At 43.4% G+C, this 17,159-nt stretch overlaps 1 protein-coding gene across 1 annotated transcript in view; it reads right to left on the bottom strand.

Moving 5' to 3' along the window:
• Positions 1 to 2,498: 2,498 nt before the first annotated feature.
• The window catches only part of ANO6 (anoctamin 6), a 79,285-nt gene continuing 64,624 nt past the window's right edge, over positions 2,499 to 17,159 (bottom strand). Inside the window, exons 16-20 of the mRNA XM_074567642.1 lie at positions 16,709 to 16,839; positions 15,702 to 15,907; positions 5,547 to 5,746; positions 4,977 to 5,082; positions 2,499 to 4,014 (exon numbers count right to left, since the gene is read on the bottom strand). Of these exons, the coding sequence (XP_074423743.1) occupies positions 3,808 to 4,014; positions 4,977 to 5,082; positions 5,547 to 5,746; positions 15,702 to 15,907; positions 16,709 to 16,839 (850 nt within the window). The 3' untranslated portion in view covers positions 2,499 to 3,807. The remainder of the gene's footprint in view (positions 4,015 to 4,976; positions 5,083 to 5,546; positions 5,747 to 15,701; positions 15,908 to 16,708; positions 16,840 to 17,159) is intronic.

Genomic DNA, 17,159 nt, shown 5'->3' with positions numbered 1-17,159 from the left:
AAATTCATCTTGACTTCAACAGATCTGTATAAAGTGAGAGTCTGGCCTACACATCAAGTGTAAATAAGAGTAAAATTGATTCATAGTTTAAAACAAATGTTAATTTTCCCTTCAAGCAGATGTCTAAATATTATTAAAGTCACCTAGACTAAAAAAAATAAAAAAGAAGTTACAAATACTCATGTTGGCAACTGCCCCCCCAGCATTTTGTTCTGATGTCTGTGCAGAGCTCCCTGTGAACAAGCAGAGCACATTTCAGCAGTTGGAGGTAGAGGCTACAGAAATTGCACAGCTTAAATCAAACTATTAAGATGCAATTATTAGGCACACTGTTGGTTTTCCCGTTCTTTCTCTCTCAATCAGAACTGGGCTGTGAATAACACTGTGCACGTGGTAAGCTGAACTGAATTCCTGATATGATGGCTTCCGAAATGAAATGTTACAGCTACATTAGCACGGAGTGTGGCACTTCAGAAGCAAATCGCCAGAGCAAAAAGTAGAGGTTGACTAGGTGATGCCCATGCAGTACTCACCGCTCTCTTCAGCCTAGCTCTGGTTTTAGCTCTCTGGACCAAGTGCCTGCCAGAGACCATTAAGTGCATATCTAAAACCTGCCTTCTGGTTCAGTTTGAACCAAGAGGAATCCAGTCCATGTGCCCTGAGACCGGTCTGTGATGGGAAGCACTGCCCAGAAAGTGGGGACAAGTGGAAGACTAGTTTCAAAAGCACACTCCTGATCTGAACAAAAACGGTAATGTAGAAACATGCCCAAAGCTGATTAGGATTTTATTATGGGAGGAGCCCAAGTCATAGATACATACACTTTGCTGATGTAGCAAGTTTTTTAAATCATTATTTTAAAGTCAGGAATGTAAACTCTTGATGACACTCAGGGCCAAATCCTCCTTTAGGAAATGCTGCCAAATGATGTAAAAGGGGGCAACTGAGAGAGGCCACAGGGACCAAACAAGGAACAGAAGGCACTCCTGAAAATCAGCCTCAAGCTCTGCCACTTCATGGCCCCAGGCAAGGCACTCAATTCCTTTGTTTCCTAGTCTCTTTACCTCTCAAAGAGGGCAATAAATGCTTTCTTAAGACCAAATAATTACCTGAAATGGTCCATTTTGTGCTGCACTTTTTTTTTCCCCTTTATCATAGGATGCTTCCTTGCCTGCCCCAGCCCTCCAACACCGCACCTGATAAGGTATTTAAGGCACACTGGTGCTGTGATCACTGATGGGGGTATGAAAACGGCATCTCTCAGCTGAACACAACTGCAGACCAGGAAGGGCCAGTTCAAAGCTAATATCAAAAGCTCCAAGTCTGAAAGGAGCTGACTGGCCTTTCTAACCAAACTCATTTTGCACAGGGAAGTCCTGAGTACTTCACTAAAAGTTTTCCATGAAACAGATTTTTTGGACAAATCTTGCTTTAAAAACAAGTTTGGTATATTATGCAGTGACCGGACCAGAGCCAATGTGTACAAACTGAAATACAGGAGGTTCCCTCTGAACAACAAGAAACACTGTGAGGGTGACCGAGCGCTGGCACAGGTTGCCCAGGGAGGTTGTGGAGGCTCCATCCTTGGAGATATTAAAAAGCCATCTGGACACAGTCCTGGGCAGCCGGCTCTCGGTGGCCCTGCTTGAGCAAGGCGGGGTTGGGCCACATGACCTCCAGAGGTCCTTTCCAACCCCAGCCATCCTGTGATCTGGGGAAAAGGTCAAAGGTATTGAGGGGATATATTTTGATATGAAATTCTGTCTTTGCTTAGAAACTTCTGAGCGTTTGTCCATCCACCCAATTTATATTTGCTTACTGGTAAACTAAAGACTTGTCACGATTCTGATGCAACCAAAACAAATGGCAAAGGGTAGAATTCCCTGTGAAAAGAAGCACTGTTTCAATCACTGCTCTGGTTGACTTGTTGTTTACAGTTACGGTTTATCTTCTTTTTCTGTCCTCCGTCTTTTCTTGCCTCAGGTGATATCTGCTCAAAGTTTTCTGGGCATTATAATAAGTAAGCTTCAGTCCTTCAGCGTCAGAAATGCAAGCGGTTCTCTGGAACCTGTGTTTCTTTCTTGCATCTTTCCTTGATTTTTGAACCAAGCTTTCCCCTCACGTTCTTCCATGCAATCGTGCAAAGTCTCGCTGAGTGAAAGCTCGTGTATCATGACTGCTGAAAGGACTCCCCTCCTGCGCTACCTCTTCTGGTTTAAATGTTGCTGTTTCAAAGGATAGGCTTGAGGAACACAGCAGTCAGTATTTGGAAGTTTTGCTACAAAATTCAGACTTTTGGTTCCTTCTGATTATTAGTGGGATAAAGTACATCTTATAAATGCTATTTAGTTTCTACAAATGAATTTCTTAATATATAAACAAGTATATGAATAATCTGCCTAAAAATTCTGCATATCTATTACATTTATGAATAGTACAAAATTAGAAATGCAACAGTAATCTCCTGGTTTACAAAGTACAGGCATTTTTTTTTTTTTAACACAATTTTTGTTTTCAGAATTTGTAGAAATTGGTCCACTAAAACTGTTAAAAGACAAAGCAAGTAATAATCTGGTATATCACTGCTGCAGACACAAAGCGGAGCTCTACATACATGCTTAATCTGTAATTCCCCAACTCCCAGTTTGCAACCGGAGCCAAAATAGCCAAGCAGATCTGCAGCCTAATTTGAAGATGACTGATGGCTCTAGCACAGGCATCCACACCTCTAACATCTTTCCTACTTATTTAAAGCTTCATAACATGGTTAAGGCATATTAAATGGTTTATTCCAATCTTCAGTTTCAGTAGATTCATGGTCTCGTCAGAATTCACTTTATCACACAATGTTGTATCACAACAGGTCCAGCTGCACGTTCTTCCTATGTCGAAATATTTCAGGGAAGAGCATGGTGCTTCTGGTGTGGGAGAAATGCAAAAGACAGCCCTCCACAAATATTGATTTTGTACGTGAAAAGACTTTTAACACTCATTACTGCTACAGGTAGGAGGCCTTCAAGGCTATGGTCATTCAGAGCAGAATGGGCAAGTGAACTAATGGAAGTACATTGACTGCGGAAAGATAAAATGCCTGAGTTTTCTGCTCACTTGGAGTGCTGTAAAGTCAGTTTGTATGCATTGATTTCAAAGGCAATTCTCCTGTTTACACAGAGATTGATGAACAGGATGGGCTTACAGTCCTGCTGCTTCTTCTGATCCAAGTCCATGATTAATTGAAATATCTTGTTATCCATTTAAGTCTCAGTATGCATAGCTAATTCAGTGTAGCACACAACAGTGCTTAGTACGTCAATACCAATGGCTTAACAACACGATTTTGAGTTGTAATTGTCTTCTCTTTCCTTCATGTTTTGGCTTTTCCTCTTCATTTTAGAGTTAGAGTTTGCGTTAGCAAGTAATCAAAACTCCTTCAGAAGACATGATGGCATCGTTCTTGTTCTTGAGTTTTTATTCAAGTCAAACAAGAGATCTAATAGCTCATGCCTAAATAAAGTGGAAAGCACTCTATGTATTTGAGAATTAATCTGCATCGTTTTAAGATGATAAATAATTTTTATCTTCACATGTTAAAAAAATATGTCCTACTAAAGCTGTTTAAAAAGTTGGTAACTCTTATCTGAGTCACAGTGGTTGCATTTCTCCAAGGGAAACAGGTAAATGAGCAGGCAACAGTTGCAAGACACAATGTTTAGTAAAGGGAATTAATCCAAAGTGTTTGATTAGCTATTGGCAATATCCAGACAGCTATGAGTTGGCTAAATACTGTTATTCCATATAAAAAAGTACTTATTCAGCTTTAGGTCGGAAAGTGCTGTCAACTCTTTTGATAATTTTGTCGGCTATGTTCCCCATGGTTTTTTTCACAATTTTGAGATCGTTCTCATGCAAGAGTTTCTGTGTTAGGTACTTCTCTCGTTTGACCTTGCTCTTGGTCTTTTGCGATACATCCGGAATTACGTATGAAATAATAAAATTCACAAAGTATATGACATGCTGGGGAAGGTGAAAATGAAAAAATGTCAGTTAGGCTGAACAGGACATTATTATTATTATAAATGAAATGTCACATTATCTCTTAAGACTCTCAGCTGGTTCTGTACCGGCATCTATCACAGTGGAACAGTATTTTAAAAAGTGGACATGACTAGTGAGTAGAATAATTGTCCGATAAACAAGAATTTCTTGTTTATCAGAATTGATAAACAAGAATTTCTAATCCTGATTTTAACAAGGACTTCTCTACCTGCTTTGGGGAAACCCCAGTACCCAGTGCTTCCCCCCTGCATGTAAATAACAGTTGCAGTTTCTTTTAAAATTGTTTTAGGTTTGTTCAAATGACTCTGGGGCAATGGGCTTTGCTCTGCTATGGGAACTCTGATCTAACCAGTTGCATGTTTCTGATGACTTCAGTAGTGCCCGGATCAGGCCCTATAAAATTTCATTTTATAATGAAATAATACCTAATATTCCTCTACTTTAATCTTGGACTGACCCCCATCTTTCATAAGCCTAGACCGTAGCTGCAGAGCAAGCAGCAATTGCTTTTTCAGCATCTAGAGACTCACCGCTTGCAGTGACCATCTTTATAGACTTAACTCTGCTGGTGCACATGTATTATGTACACGTATTCATGAGGCTCTGCGCAAACTTTCTCTAAGTATATGTAAAAATGTTTTTGGTCTCACTTTCCCTTCTATTTCTGATACCAAAAATAATTTTACAGTTCTTGAGAAAAGAAACTGCAAACACATGGGACAATCCTCAGCTGATGTCATGACTTCAGAGTCTTTTTCTAATGGTGCTACACCTAATTTATGTCTCCCAAGCTCTTGCCCGTGCTAGCACACATCATCAGCTCTCTGTTAGCAGTGTCGGGACAGAATGTCTTTGAAGGATTTTCTGCGTGGAGAGGTGAGAAATTTAAATAAGTAACGCTCAAACCCCTGTAATCTTACCTCCATGACAATGATGAAAGCCAGCTTGGCTGCAATGACATGCCAGTAGTATATGTTGTGCTCATATTGGTGCTGGTGACCAGCAGGGTAGCGGAGATCCCGGTATCTGAAAGCAAGGCAGGAAAGTCAGGAGCAAGTCTCGGGCATCTCTGCAGTACGGCACTGTGGCCAGAGGATGGAGCAAGACATGTCCCCGCTTAATGCATCCAGTTAGCTGCACAAAACTACAGTAGTGGGTAAAATCATACCTCCAAAGTAAGCTATATTTGGCTGAAATGCCCTTTTTTTTTTTTTTTGCCACTGTATTAAGAATTACTTACAAAACTTTTAAAGTGCTTTTTTTTGGAAGATTATCTATTACGAGAAAAACAAATGAAAGTAGGGATTTTCTGCCTATCCCAAACTTATGGGTGAATACTGCCGCTCAGTTCTGCCTTTCAAAATATGCTGGCTTTAACTGTGCTTTAACATTTCTTACTGGATATTGTTAACTGAATTGGATGATTTGGGTATTAAAAAAAAATCATATTTATTTTTGTCATTGGAAAAGAATGGTTATTTGACACTTGCCTGCACGTCGTTTGGTTCCCAAACCAAGGGGAAAAGGGCTTGCTTGCATTCTTGAAGTCTGAGATGTTGAAGACAGAAAGTGTACTGTTTATATACCCTTTCATAGTGTGACTGCTGTGACTCCCATAAGGAGGGACCGAAAAGGACCAGTAATAAACCAGACGAGGAATCATGTCAGACGTAAAAGCAATGATCATAGCCTGCATTTCAGAAAAAGAAGACAAAAAAGCAGAGCAGTGTTTAAGAAATAAGCCTTAATATGCACGGCTTTGCCATATACTTAGTATCTCAAAAATTACAGTATGAGCTAAAAATAGAAAATATGTACTTTTCCAGCCAGTGGTTCCCTCTGTAAATGAGCACGTAGCCACTCACAGGCATAAAACAATCCCTTTCTGGAATGTGCACTCCGTATGGTTTGTAAATTACGCTAGCTCTGCTGGATCCCTTAAAAAAGTTATCCTATAGTACACTTCTTTCCACAGGAGCACGCAGTGGAGGTCAGCAGCCAAACTCACCTCAAAGTACTCAAAGGTAACCTTCAGCAAACGTGCTTGCTATCAGATGTACTTATGAGATGCTTAAAGAAATCCTGCCTGATCAAACTCATGGAAACAACAGACGAGTCCTTCAGTAACAGAAAATTAAATTTCACCAGGAACCCTGAGGTTTGAGTAAAGGCATTAAATAAATTATATATATAGCTGATCCATCTCTGACCCCAGAACCATCCCACTCTTTCTGAGGTGGTAGCCAGCCCAAATTCATCTTGGCAGTTGTTGCCTCATAAGTTTCAATGTCAGTACATGTGGAAACCGCTCTTGATGCCAAGATAATTTTTTTAGTAGCAGCTGCCTAGTGCTGTTTTACATATGACGTGACCACTTGTTTTTATCTTGCTCCCAAGAGAGTCCCTGTCCTACTCAGTCTGCTGGTCACAAACTGGGTAGGAAATTGGATCCGTGGGTTTGTTGTGGGAAGTCTTTTCTAAACTCATAAACTTCCCAAAACATCCTATTGTGGAGGACAGGTTAACTATGTTTAATCCGATCTCCTCCTCTGCTATTGCAAATTCAAAAGGTTTGCCTGTGAAGAAGACTTTCCACTGGCAAGATCTGCAGCTGAGTGCCTAGCGGGAGGCTGTCCGGCCAGCTCATGCCGACAGGCGTCTCTGGCGCCCAGCACCTAGGAAGGAGTGACGAGCTCCGCTCCAGGGATGAAGGAGAAGTCTTTTGTCTCACGGCAGGGGGAAAAAAAACACTTGAGAACATGGATGGAAAGAACCAGGGCAGAGACATGGAGGAGAAAGGCGTGAAGTAGGGATCTAATGGGATCACGGGGAGGGAGGTTTTGACAGAGATGCGTAAAAGGGGCAGAAAAAAGCCATAGGAAGGGTGTGGGACAGAGGAAGTGGCAAAGTTAAGCAGTAACGGGTAACAGAGGAGAATAAGAGCTGGTTAATATCTGCATTTTATTCTCCTTCATGCCAGTCTGTGATTCACGCCCTCTGTATTTCCTTATTTTCATGAGATGGGGTAAAAATGGTCCACGCTGGTGCAGCATTGCCAACAAGACAGACCCAACCTGAGGAGCTATTTGTAACACCTGAAAAAAAGGGAAGGGGAGAGAGGAGAAAGGCGTAAAAAAAATACAGACATCTCTTCCACAGTTCCTCAAACACCACTCTGGTGGCAGTGCTAGTAGCTAAAACTACCACCCCCCTCCTGCCTGTGCCCCTAGCAGTTCACTCATGCATCCATGCAGCTGTGCAGCAGATCAGATCACGGCACTGATCTGGCGGGGAATCCTGGCCGGATCCGCTCCCTGATCTGGTTCATTGTGTGTTTGTCAAAGCGCTGGTGCCAGCACAAGACCAGAGACAGCAGCAAGGGGAAAAGACGGGGAAGGGAAAGGGCAAAGAGTTGAAAAGGGTGCGAGACCAACCCCACCTCCAGTAGCACCGCTGCCAAATGTTAAACACTAAAACAAGACTTAAGATTGACGCTGTGGTCCAAAATCTATATTTGTTTTTCCAGAATATTGTTACAATTGAATTCAGTTAAAAGAAAGTTAATTTGGCTGATGAGAAAGAAAAGGGAGGTGCCCTAAGACTAAAATAAACCCATTTAAAAGTTTCAAGGATAAGGGTTTTTTTTTTTTTGGTACTGTACTTTGGCTTAAATCAAGTATAGTTGGCATGCACTTTTAAAAACTGTTTTTAAGCATTACATGCCAGTGTGCAATGAAGTGAAAATTATGTGTTGTTTATATTTACACGCAGAGGAGTGGGTGTTTCTTGGCGGAAAAGAAATATATATTACTGTGTCTTTCAGTTGCAGGGAGAAGACCTCACACCTAAATTACCCTGTTTTTAACTGAAGTACAAGCACAGAAAGTTTTAGTTACATATAATTTCGTTCTGTTCATTAGCTCATCCAGTCAGACCATAAGTGAACCAATAGCAACCGAACAGTAAGGCAAAAAAATCCCTTCTCCCTTTGGACCAAACGAGTTTGATGCTGCTTCTGTGTATCACTTAGAAAGATGTTGGAATACAGTATTTACACAACTTAATATTTGCTCTTAGTGAATTTTTTTGCAAGGCCCCAGGTCTCTCATCATCTTAAATCTGAACCCCATCCCACTCTCCTCCCTCTCTCGGAATGATCTCCAGATGTGCTCCAGAGAGCTGCAAGGACAGAAATACGAAAGCTAATCCTACGGCATCCTCTCAAAGGAAAAACTTTTTTTCCTCCTGAATTATGGTCTTCATTTTAGGGTATTGCACTGGAGAACTACAAACAAATAGCACATTCTCTTCTTCCCAAGCTTTGCTGCGCACAATTTTCCACTTATACCATAACTAATTAAAATCAGTCTCCAAATCAACAACAGATGCTTTGGTATCATGCAACGGCAAGTCCAGCGCCTGAGTGGCAAGTCACAAAACCCATAGTTTTGTGCAAAAGTTGCTTGCAAGCTACTAGCAGGTGTCACAGAGGCAATGCATGAAGGAGAAGATGATATACTACCCAAGTCAAATCACAAGTCACACAGAAGAGAAGAAACACTTTCCGTGTGCTGAGGAAAAATCAAGGCAAGGATGGCAAAGGAAAGCCTGATGACCTATGCTAGATCCTGTATGTCAAACAAGAAAAAAAACATACTTAAAGGGAAGAAAACCGCTTCTAGCATTTGATCTAGTATATGGCCTTATAGCCCACACTTCATTAGCAAGAAACACTGGTCTCTTTGAGGTCCTTACAACACCTGCAGCAGGGCCTTTTGAACATGGCAGTCTCTGGCGCTGTGCCCCTCGCACGCTCATAACCCCACCGCTGTCAGTGGCAAATGCACTGCATTCATGCCAACATTAACCGTACCTAACGCGTGAGACCTCCGAACAGGGCGACTCTGAAAGAAACATGCCTGCAGCTAACAGCCACAGGAACATTGGGGTGTAGTGGCTGTCAAGGAGGACAGAGAGTAAAACCAAGCTGTCATATATACTTTGAGGACTTCCCACGGTTTCAGCGATGCTTCAAGGGGTACAGCACATAAGGAGGAATTTGGAGTGAAAAAAGTCGCAAAGCTCAGATTAGCCTCAGGTGGGCTGTGACTGGGTAGCGGCAGACACTTACTGCTGGGTCATTTTTCTGCAGAAAGCAGGGCACAAATACATACCCAACAGCAGCCTACACATGCCTGAAGTCACCGCAAGGTCACCAAAGGCACTTTAACTCTGCCCTGAATATCATAAAGACTATGACTAAGGTACACGTAACAATATTTTGAAGTAATCTTAAGATGTATATCCAATTTTTTATTTCATAGTGGCATTTCAGAGTGGAGTCAGATCCCTCCTCGGAGAGGTAAGCGAAACCTCTCACGGCTCCCCTCACCATCCCAACTGCCCTTACGTAATAGGTAGGAGGCTCTGGAAATTGAGGACCAGGCGATTGAGGATGGAGGAGCTGATCCATCCAGTGAAATGCACAGTGCTCGTCACTCACCCCCACGCCTCAGGACATCCTCAACAAAGAAAGAAAGAAGGGTTATTGTAGTAGGTGACTCCCTTCTGAGAGGAACAGAGGGTCCTATCTGTAGACCGGACCCATCCCACAGGGAAGTCAGCTGCCTCCCTGGGGCCAGAATTAAGGACATACGGAGGAAACTCCCTTCCCTGGTCCAGTCATCAGATTACTATCCGCTACTGATATTTCAGGTAGGCAGTGACGAAGTAGGTACCAGAAGTCTGAGGGCAATGAAGAATGACTTTAGGGCCCTGGGACGGCTGGTTAAGGGATCGGGAGCACAAATAGTGTTCTCCTCTATCCCACCATTTGCAGGGGTAGAGGAGGGGATAAATAGGAGGAGCCAGCAAATTAACTCCTGGCTCCGCGACTGGTGCGTCCGGCAGGACTTTGGCTTTTTTGAACATGGGCTGATCTACAGGAAACCAGGCATGCTGGCGTCAGGCGGGGGAAGCCTAACCCGAAGGGGAAGAAAGAGACTGGGACAAGAATTAGCAGGGCTTATCCATAAGGCTTTAAACTAGGTTTGATGGGGGATGGGGACGAAACCAGGATCACAAAAGTGGTGCCTGGGAGCAACATCGCAGTGCTCATGGGTAAAAGTGATAGCAAGGTCTTGCAGCCTGTCTCAGCGATGGTGGGGGATAGTGAATTGTGTGGCAGCATAGACACAAGGAGTAGTGATAATTTAGTAACTACAGTAGTGTCCGAGAATGATCAGGTGCAAATCAGGGCCTGTCCCCCCAAGAAAGTGGTAGGACAATTAACCCAACTGAAGTGCATCTACACTAATGCACGCAGCATGGGGAATAAGCAGGACGAGCTGGAGGCCATCGTGCAGCAGGGAAACTATGATGTGGTTGCCATCACGGAAACGTGGTGGGAAGACACACACAAGTGGAGTGCTGTAATTGATGGCTACCAGCTTTTCAGAAGAGATAGGCAAGGGAAGAGAGGTGGTGGGGTGGCCCTCTATGTTAGGGGCGGTTTTGAATGTCTAGAACTCAACAGTGTGAATGACAGTGTTGAGTGTGTATGGATAAAAATCAAGGGGAAGGCCAACAAGGCAGATATCATGATGGGAGTTTGTTATAGACCCCCTAATCAGGATGTAGAAACCGATGAAGTATTCTATAAGCGGCTGGCAGAGGTCTCGCGATCATCTGCCCTTGCTCTTGTGGGGGATTTCAACTTCCCGGATGTCCGCTGGGAATACTACACAGCAGACAGGGAACAGTCCCGGAGGTTCCCGGAGTGTGTGGAAGACAACTTCCTAACACAGCTGGTGAAGGAACCTACTAGGGGAAGTGCCCTACTGGACCTACTGTTTGTTAACAGAGAAGGTCTTGTGGGGGATGTAAAGGTTGGAGGTCATCTTGGGCAGAGTGACCATGAAATGATAGAGTTTTCAATTCTTGGTGAAGGGAGGCGGGGAGCCAGCAAAACTGCCACCTTGGATTTCCGAAGGGCAGACTTTAGCCTGTTTAGGAGCATGGTTGAGAGTGTCCCTTGGGAGGCAGTTTTGAAGAGCAAAGGTGCCCAGGAAAGCTGGTCATACTTCAAGCAGGTGCTCTTAGAAGCACAGGTGAAGGCCATCCCCATGTCCCGAAAGATGAGCCGACGGGGAAGAAGGCCAGCCTGGCTTTTAGCCTAGGTCCTGCTGGACCTCAGGAAAAAAAGGAAGGCTTACATTCTCTGGAAAAGGGGCTTAGCAACTCATGAGGATTATCAAGATATAACAAAGCTATGCAGGGGGAAGATTAGAAGGGCCAAAGCTCAATCAGAACTCAGCTTGGCCACTGCAGTTAAAGATAACAAGAAGAGATTTTTCCAGTATATCAACAGAAAAAGGAAAACTAGGGAAAATACAGGTCCACTGATGAATGAGACGGGTGCCCTAGTGGTGGAAGACACAGAGAAGGCAGAGTTACTGAATGCCTTCTTTTCTTCGGTCTTCACTGATAAAGCCGTCCCTCACACATCCCATACCCTGGAGGCAAGGGGGAAGGTCTGGAGAGAGGAAGATTTTCCCTTAGTTGAGGAGGACCGGGTCAGAGACCACTTGGTCAAGCTGGACATTCATAAATCCATGGGCCCTGACGGGATGCACCCGCGAGTGCTGAGAGAGCTGGCTGATGTTATCGCTAGACCACTCTCTATCGTCTTTGAAAAGTCATGGGGAACAGGAGAGGTGCCTGAGGACTGGAGGAAGGCTAACATCACTCCAATCTTCAAAAAAGGCAAGAAGGAGGACCCAGGGAACTACAGGCCGGTTAGTCTCACCTCTGTCCCTGGGAAGGTAATGGAGCGACTCATTCTGGATGTCGTCTCCAAACACATAGAGGAACAGGAAGTTATTGGAAGTGGTCAGCATGGATTTACCAAGGGCAAATCATGCCTGACCAATCTGATAGCTTTCTATGATGTTATAACGGGTTGGCTGGATGAGGGGAGAGCCGTAGATGTCATCTACCTTGACCTTAGCAAGGCTTTTGACACTGTCTCCCATAACATCCTCATTAGGAAGCTGAGGAAGTATGGGCTAGACGAGGTGACAGTGAGGTGGATCGAGAGCTGGCTGAGTGACAGAACTCAGAGGGTTGTGATCAGCGGCACAGAGTCCAGTTGGAGGCCTGTAACGAGTGGTGTCCCTCAGGGGTCAATACTTGGACCAATTTTGTTCAATATATTCATTAATGACCTAGATGAGGGGACAGAGTGTATCCTCAGCAAGTTTGCTGATGATACCAAGCTGGGAGGGGTGGCCGACACTCCAGAGGGCCATGCTGCCATCCAGCGTGACCTGGACAGGCTGGAGAGCTGGGCAGAGAAGAACCTAATGAGGTTCAACAAAAGCAAGTGTAGGGTCCTGCACCTGGGAAGGAAGAATGCCAAACACCAGTATAGGTTAGGGGCGGACATGCTGGGAAGCAGCTCTGAGGAGAAGGACCTGGGGGTCCTGGTAGACAGCAAATTATCCATGAGCCAGCAGTGTGCCCTTGTCGCCAAGAAGGCCAATGGCACCCTGGGCTGCATAGGGAAGACTGTGGCCAGTAGGTCGAGGGAGGTCATTCTCCCCCTCTACTCTGCACTGGTGAGGCCACAACTGGAGTACTGTGTCCAGTTTTGGACTCCCCAGTTCAAGAGGGACAGGGAACTACTGGAGCGAGTCCAGCGTAGGGCAACCAAGATGATTATGGGACTGGAGCACCTCCCTTATGAGGAAAGGCTGAAAGAGCTGGGACTCTTTAGCCTGGAGAAGAGAAGATTGAGGGGGGACCTGATTAATGTTTACAAGTATCTAAAGGGTGGGTTTAAGGAGGACGGAGCCAGGCTCTTTTCAATGGTTCCCAGTGACAGGACAAGGGGCAATGGGCACAAGCTAGAACATAGGAAGTTCCGTTCAAATACACGGAAAAACTTCTTTACAGTGAGGGTGACAGAGCACTGGAACAGGCTGCCCAGGGAGGTTGTGGAGTCCCCTTCTCTGGAGATTTTCAAGACTCGCCTGGATGCAGCCCTGAGGGATGTGCTTTAGGCAATCCTGCTCTAGCAGGGGAGTTGGACTAGATGATCTCTAGAGGTCCCTTCCAACTCTGAAGATTCCGTGATTCCGTGATTACAAGATCCAGCTGGATTGCCCAGGAAAGACAGTTAGCTTATCCAACAATATAACATATTTGTTTTTCTTCCAGGCCACCAGAAACTTTTTTGCCTTTTAAGTTTTCTAGCAGCATAGTTCAAAAGAGAATATGGATGCACCAATAATGTTGCCTCTACTTCTAGCTATGCTTCACCTGGGAATTTGCATCATTTGCTGGGAGAGTTATAATTAACAATGTTTTGCACAAGCATGAAACCAGGAGAGCCCAAAGGTATCTCCGGTGCCACCTGACATTTCTAAAAATCTGAACACGTGTTACCAAAGTTGCATGGCTTTTGTTTTAAATTTTAACACAGATTTACTAGTAAGGCCTTGAATGTTTCATATGCCTATGGAACAGCTGGATTTATGTTTGGTTTGCCGCAGCAGAGCAGTGCAAAACAGCTGGAGCATATGCTCAAGCTTGTTGTCTGTCTTCCAGATTCTTTTGTAAATTTTCCACCCTCAAGTTCCCTTTTTTCTTCCGTCATTTCTCTGTGCTCAATTCTCTGCCTTTATGTTCTCCTGAGTCACCACTCTACATCCTATGTTTACCATACCTGTTGAATTTCTATAGTATGAAATAAAAGTTCTGAACAAGAGTAATGGCGATTTTGGGAGACCTTCAAATAACTGAAAATATGTCTAATAGCGGAGGTTGACATACGAAATTTTCCTAATTACTGAAATCCACCTTGGACTCCTGTTTCTATATGGTACCATCCCTAAATGCCAAAATAATGAAAACAAGCTTCTGAGAAGATGATAACCCAATAGGCAGTCAGGTCATGGAAACTCATCCTCCCTTTCACGGAATCACGGAATTTTTCAGAGTTGGAAGGGACCTCTAGAGATCTTCTAGTCCAACTCCCCTGCTAAAGCAGGATTGCCTAGAGCACATCCCTCAGGGCTGCATCCAGGCGGGTCTTGAAAATCTCCAGAGAAGGGGACTCCACAACCTCCCTGGGCAGCCTGTTCCAGTGCTCTGTCACCCTCACCGTAAAGAAGTTTTTTCTTATATTTGATTGGAAACAAGGGCCCCCTCCTTTCAGGAGCAAAAAAAAGACTTTTTCAAGTGGGTGAAAAAAAGAGAGGAATATGTAGGGACTCTCATCTGGGTGTGGGAAGAGAAAGTGCACGAAGCTGTTCCATTATTTCTGAGAAGTAGAACCCCTGAGGCTGAGATCCTAGAACATCCAAGCACCCAATGACTATAGAAGGTATCTGAGATACAGGAAAATAAGTTCATGCCCTTATTTAAATTTGAATTGTTCTTTTACTTGAAATAAGTCCCCAAACTATCTGGTTAGTATCTATGGTAAAGTGCTCAGCTTCATCTCCCTCCTCTTATTCAAAGTCTGGCATTCTCCAAACAGGCAGAGCCTCCTGTGAAAGCTTGGGCTAAGATGAACTCTTGTCTTCAGACTCAACTGCTTTTTCCAGAAACTCCCACTGAGCACAATAAGGTACTGTTACCGCAAGGACGAGGTGTTAGAGGAAGTGACCATCTTTAACTGTGTCAGAATGGATCCCTGATCTCACCGATAACAGTAGAAAATGGTGACCTTGTTGAAAAAGGCTATTAACCATGGACAGTCTGAGGTGTTGCTGTCCCTGCAGAGGAAACCAGTGGTCACTGCTGTTTTGAGAGAGGCCAGCAGTGGGAATTTTTTGAAAGACAATACATGTTAACTTCTGTTTAAGAATAAGCAATCAAATAATTCACAGTGGTAAAGTCCAATGGACTATTTTCCTCCCCACAATGCAGCCTGTGTATAAGATCTTGGTGAATTAATGATATGGGAAATTTGAAAGGTCTGAATTTAAAAATAAATTCAGAAAATAAATTCTTTTTTCCTAAATATTTTAAAGGAACTCATTTAAAATGAATTTTAAATCCAACTGAAAATCATATTAATTTGAAAATTTTCATATAATTCATTCTGATCTCAAAAGGTAAGTGCTGCAATTTTGAACGCATGTTGTATTTTTAAGTACAGGAGAAAGAAGCTGAATTTCTGTTTTAAGGGCAAAATTGCTTAAAGCCAAATTCAAATATGAAGGCATTGACGTAACAATTGTAACAATTAGAGACAACAATCAATTATAAATTAGCTAAGCTGCAACCTAATTTTTTCAAAATTAATGCATTTAGCTGTAGACTATCTGAAAAGATCTCTGTACTATGCACTATAATTTTAGGAAAGATGCGCTATAGTCTTCATATGTAATAGATTTTTCTGAAGATTCTAGCAACTCATAGGTAAAATATTTTAGACAGTAGCCATATTCTGTTTCCGAAACACCTGGAAAGTAACAGAGCCTGTTTCGCAGGGGGTGAAGTCTTAAGGGACTGATGCTTGTAATTCATTTAGGATCACTGAAGTGCGACATTGCCACATGCGGTGTTCCCACATTTGGACGTAACACCTGCAGTGAAGGCATTTTACCTTCTGCAGTTGTTGGCTCAGTACTTACATTGGTGACCACCGCCAGAATGGCGATGCCTTGCATGATGGGCTGCCAGGCGCCGATGTCTTGTGCCTTCTGCGGAACCATGCGCCTGAACTGGGTCGTCAGCTTCCATGCGTCCAACCGGATTTCCAACATGTTGTTAATAAGAGCCAGAAGAGGAGCCAGGGGGAACGACGCCACAAAGAGAGTGACAAAGCCAAACTGTATAACTGTCAAAGGGAGAGGTCACATACATTGATGAGGCTTTCGCTTACTGGAGATAGATAAGCATATATGAGCACATATACTTTATATACTCAAACTGTGGGAGAGAGAGACAAGAAAGGGTAGCTGAGTTCCTAGTGCATCTTCTGTATAAGAAGATAGGAGCGCAACAGTACCGAAAAAAACCTGCCAGGTGGAGAGGACAGGAAAATATTACAAGTCACAACACACCAAGAGGAGCTACTCTAGGTATTTAAACGTCCATTTCTTTCTCATGTCTTCATCATGAAGATGTGGAAATCTAATGACTATCTGTCTCAGCGCTGTGCTGGAAAGCCTGAACTAACAACCATCTTATTGGTGTCTGGGTGCTGCAACAATTATGCTGGCAATGCTGTGACAGAATGGATGGTGGCAACAAACCAGAGATTTGCCAGCTCCCAAGAGACCAGCAACAAGTCCTGGTGACTCCAGATCCCCATCAGAGCAGTCTGACACAGGGCTCTGCTGCACAACACCAGAACATGGTCTGCCTTCTGGATGCATTTCTCAGAGGATGGGGCAAAGAAGCAGCAGTTCTTCTTCTTGTATAATCATGTGCTGCTTCCTAGTTATAAATTGGATCGAGGCTTAGCTGCTTAATAAAATCTTGGAAAGCATTCTATAATGGCTCATCAAAACTCGTCTTGGAAAAATATTCATGTCCTCTGTCTATATAGTTATTAAGCATTGATTGTACAAAGATTTTCTTTAGAGCATGTTTGTTCCCAGCAGTGAAAGCGAATCCGAACTAAACGGCTACTTACCCATTTCAAGATATTCATAAAACAGCCCAAGTTTTCCAATGGGCTGGAGGTGGTAGTCCTGTTCCCAGCGTGGAACAACTTTTTCTGATCTAGCAGCTGCACCGTATCTTCCAATTAGATTCTTAACCCAACTGTCAGCCAGGGAGAAAAAGACCACTAACATTGATAAAATAACCTAAAAAGTTCAGTAAGTAGAAAAAAAAATGACGTTTGTGCTGTTATGGCTTTGAACAGTCGATTTAGCTATTCTTGAATTACTGAAAACTTCCTTCAAACCTGAGTATAATCTTCTGTTGCTTTATCCCAAACCCAGTTATTTACAACCATAAATAAGGGAGTAAAAGGGCAATATATCAGAATCATAGTGATTTATACTTATGTTGTACAGGTGAATGACCACATAAAATTCAAGGAAACAAAAAATCAAGTTAAATGCAGGCCTGTGGTTAGA

This window comes from Larus michahellis, chromosome 1 (assembly GCF_964199755.1).
Source record: "Larus michahellis chromosome 1, bLarMic1.1, whole genome shotgun sequence".
In the NCBI taxonomy this organism is placed as follows: Eukaryota; Metazoa; Chordata; class Aves; order Charadriiformes; family Laridae; genus Larus; species Larus michahellis.
Note: the sequence above shows the minus strand (reverse complement) of the source record. Positions and strands in the feature narration are given on the sequence as shown.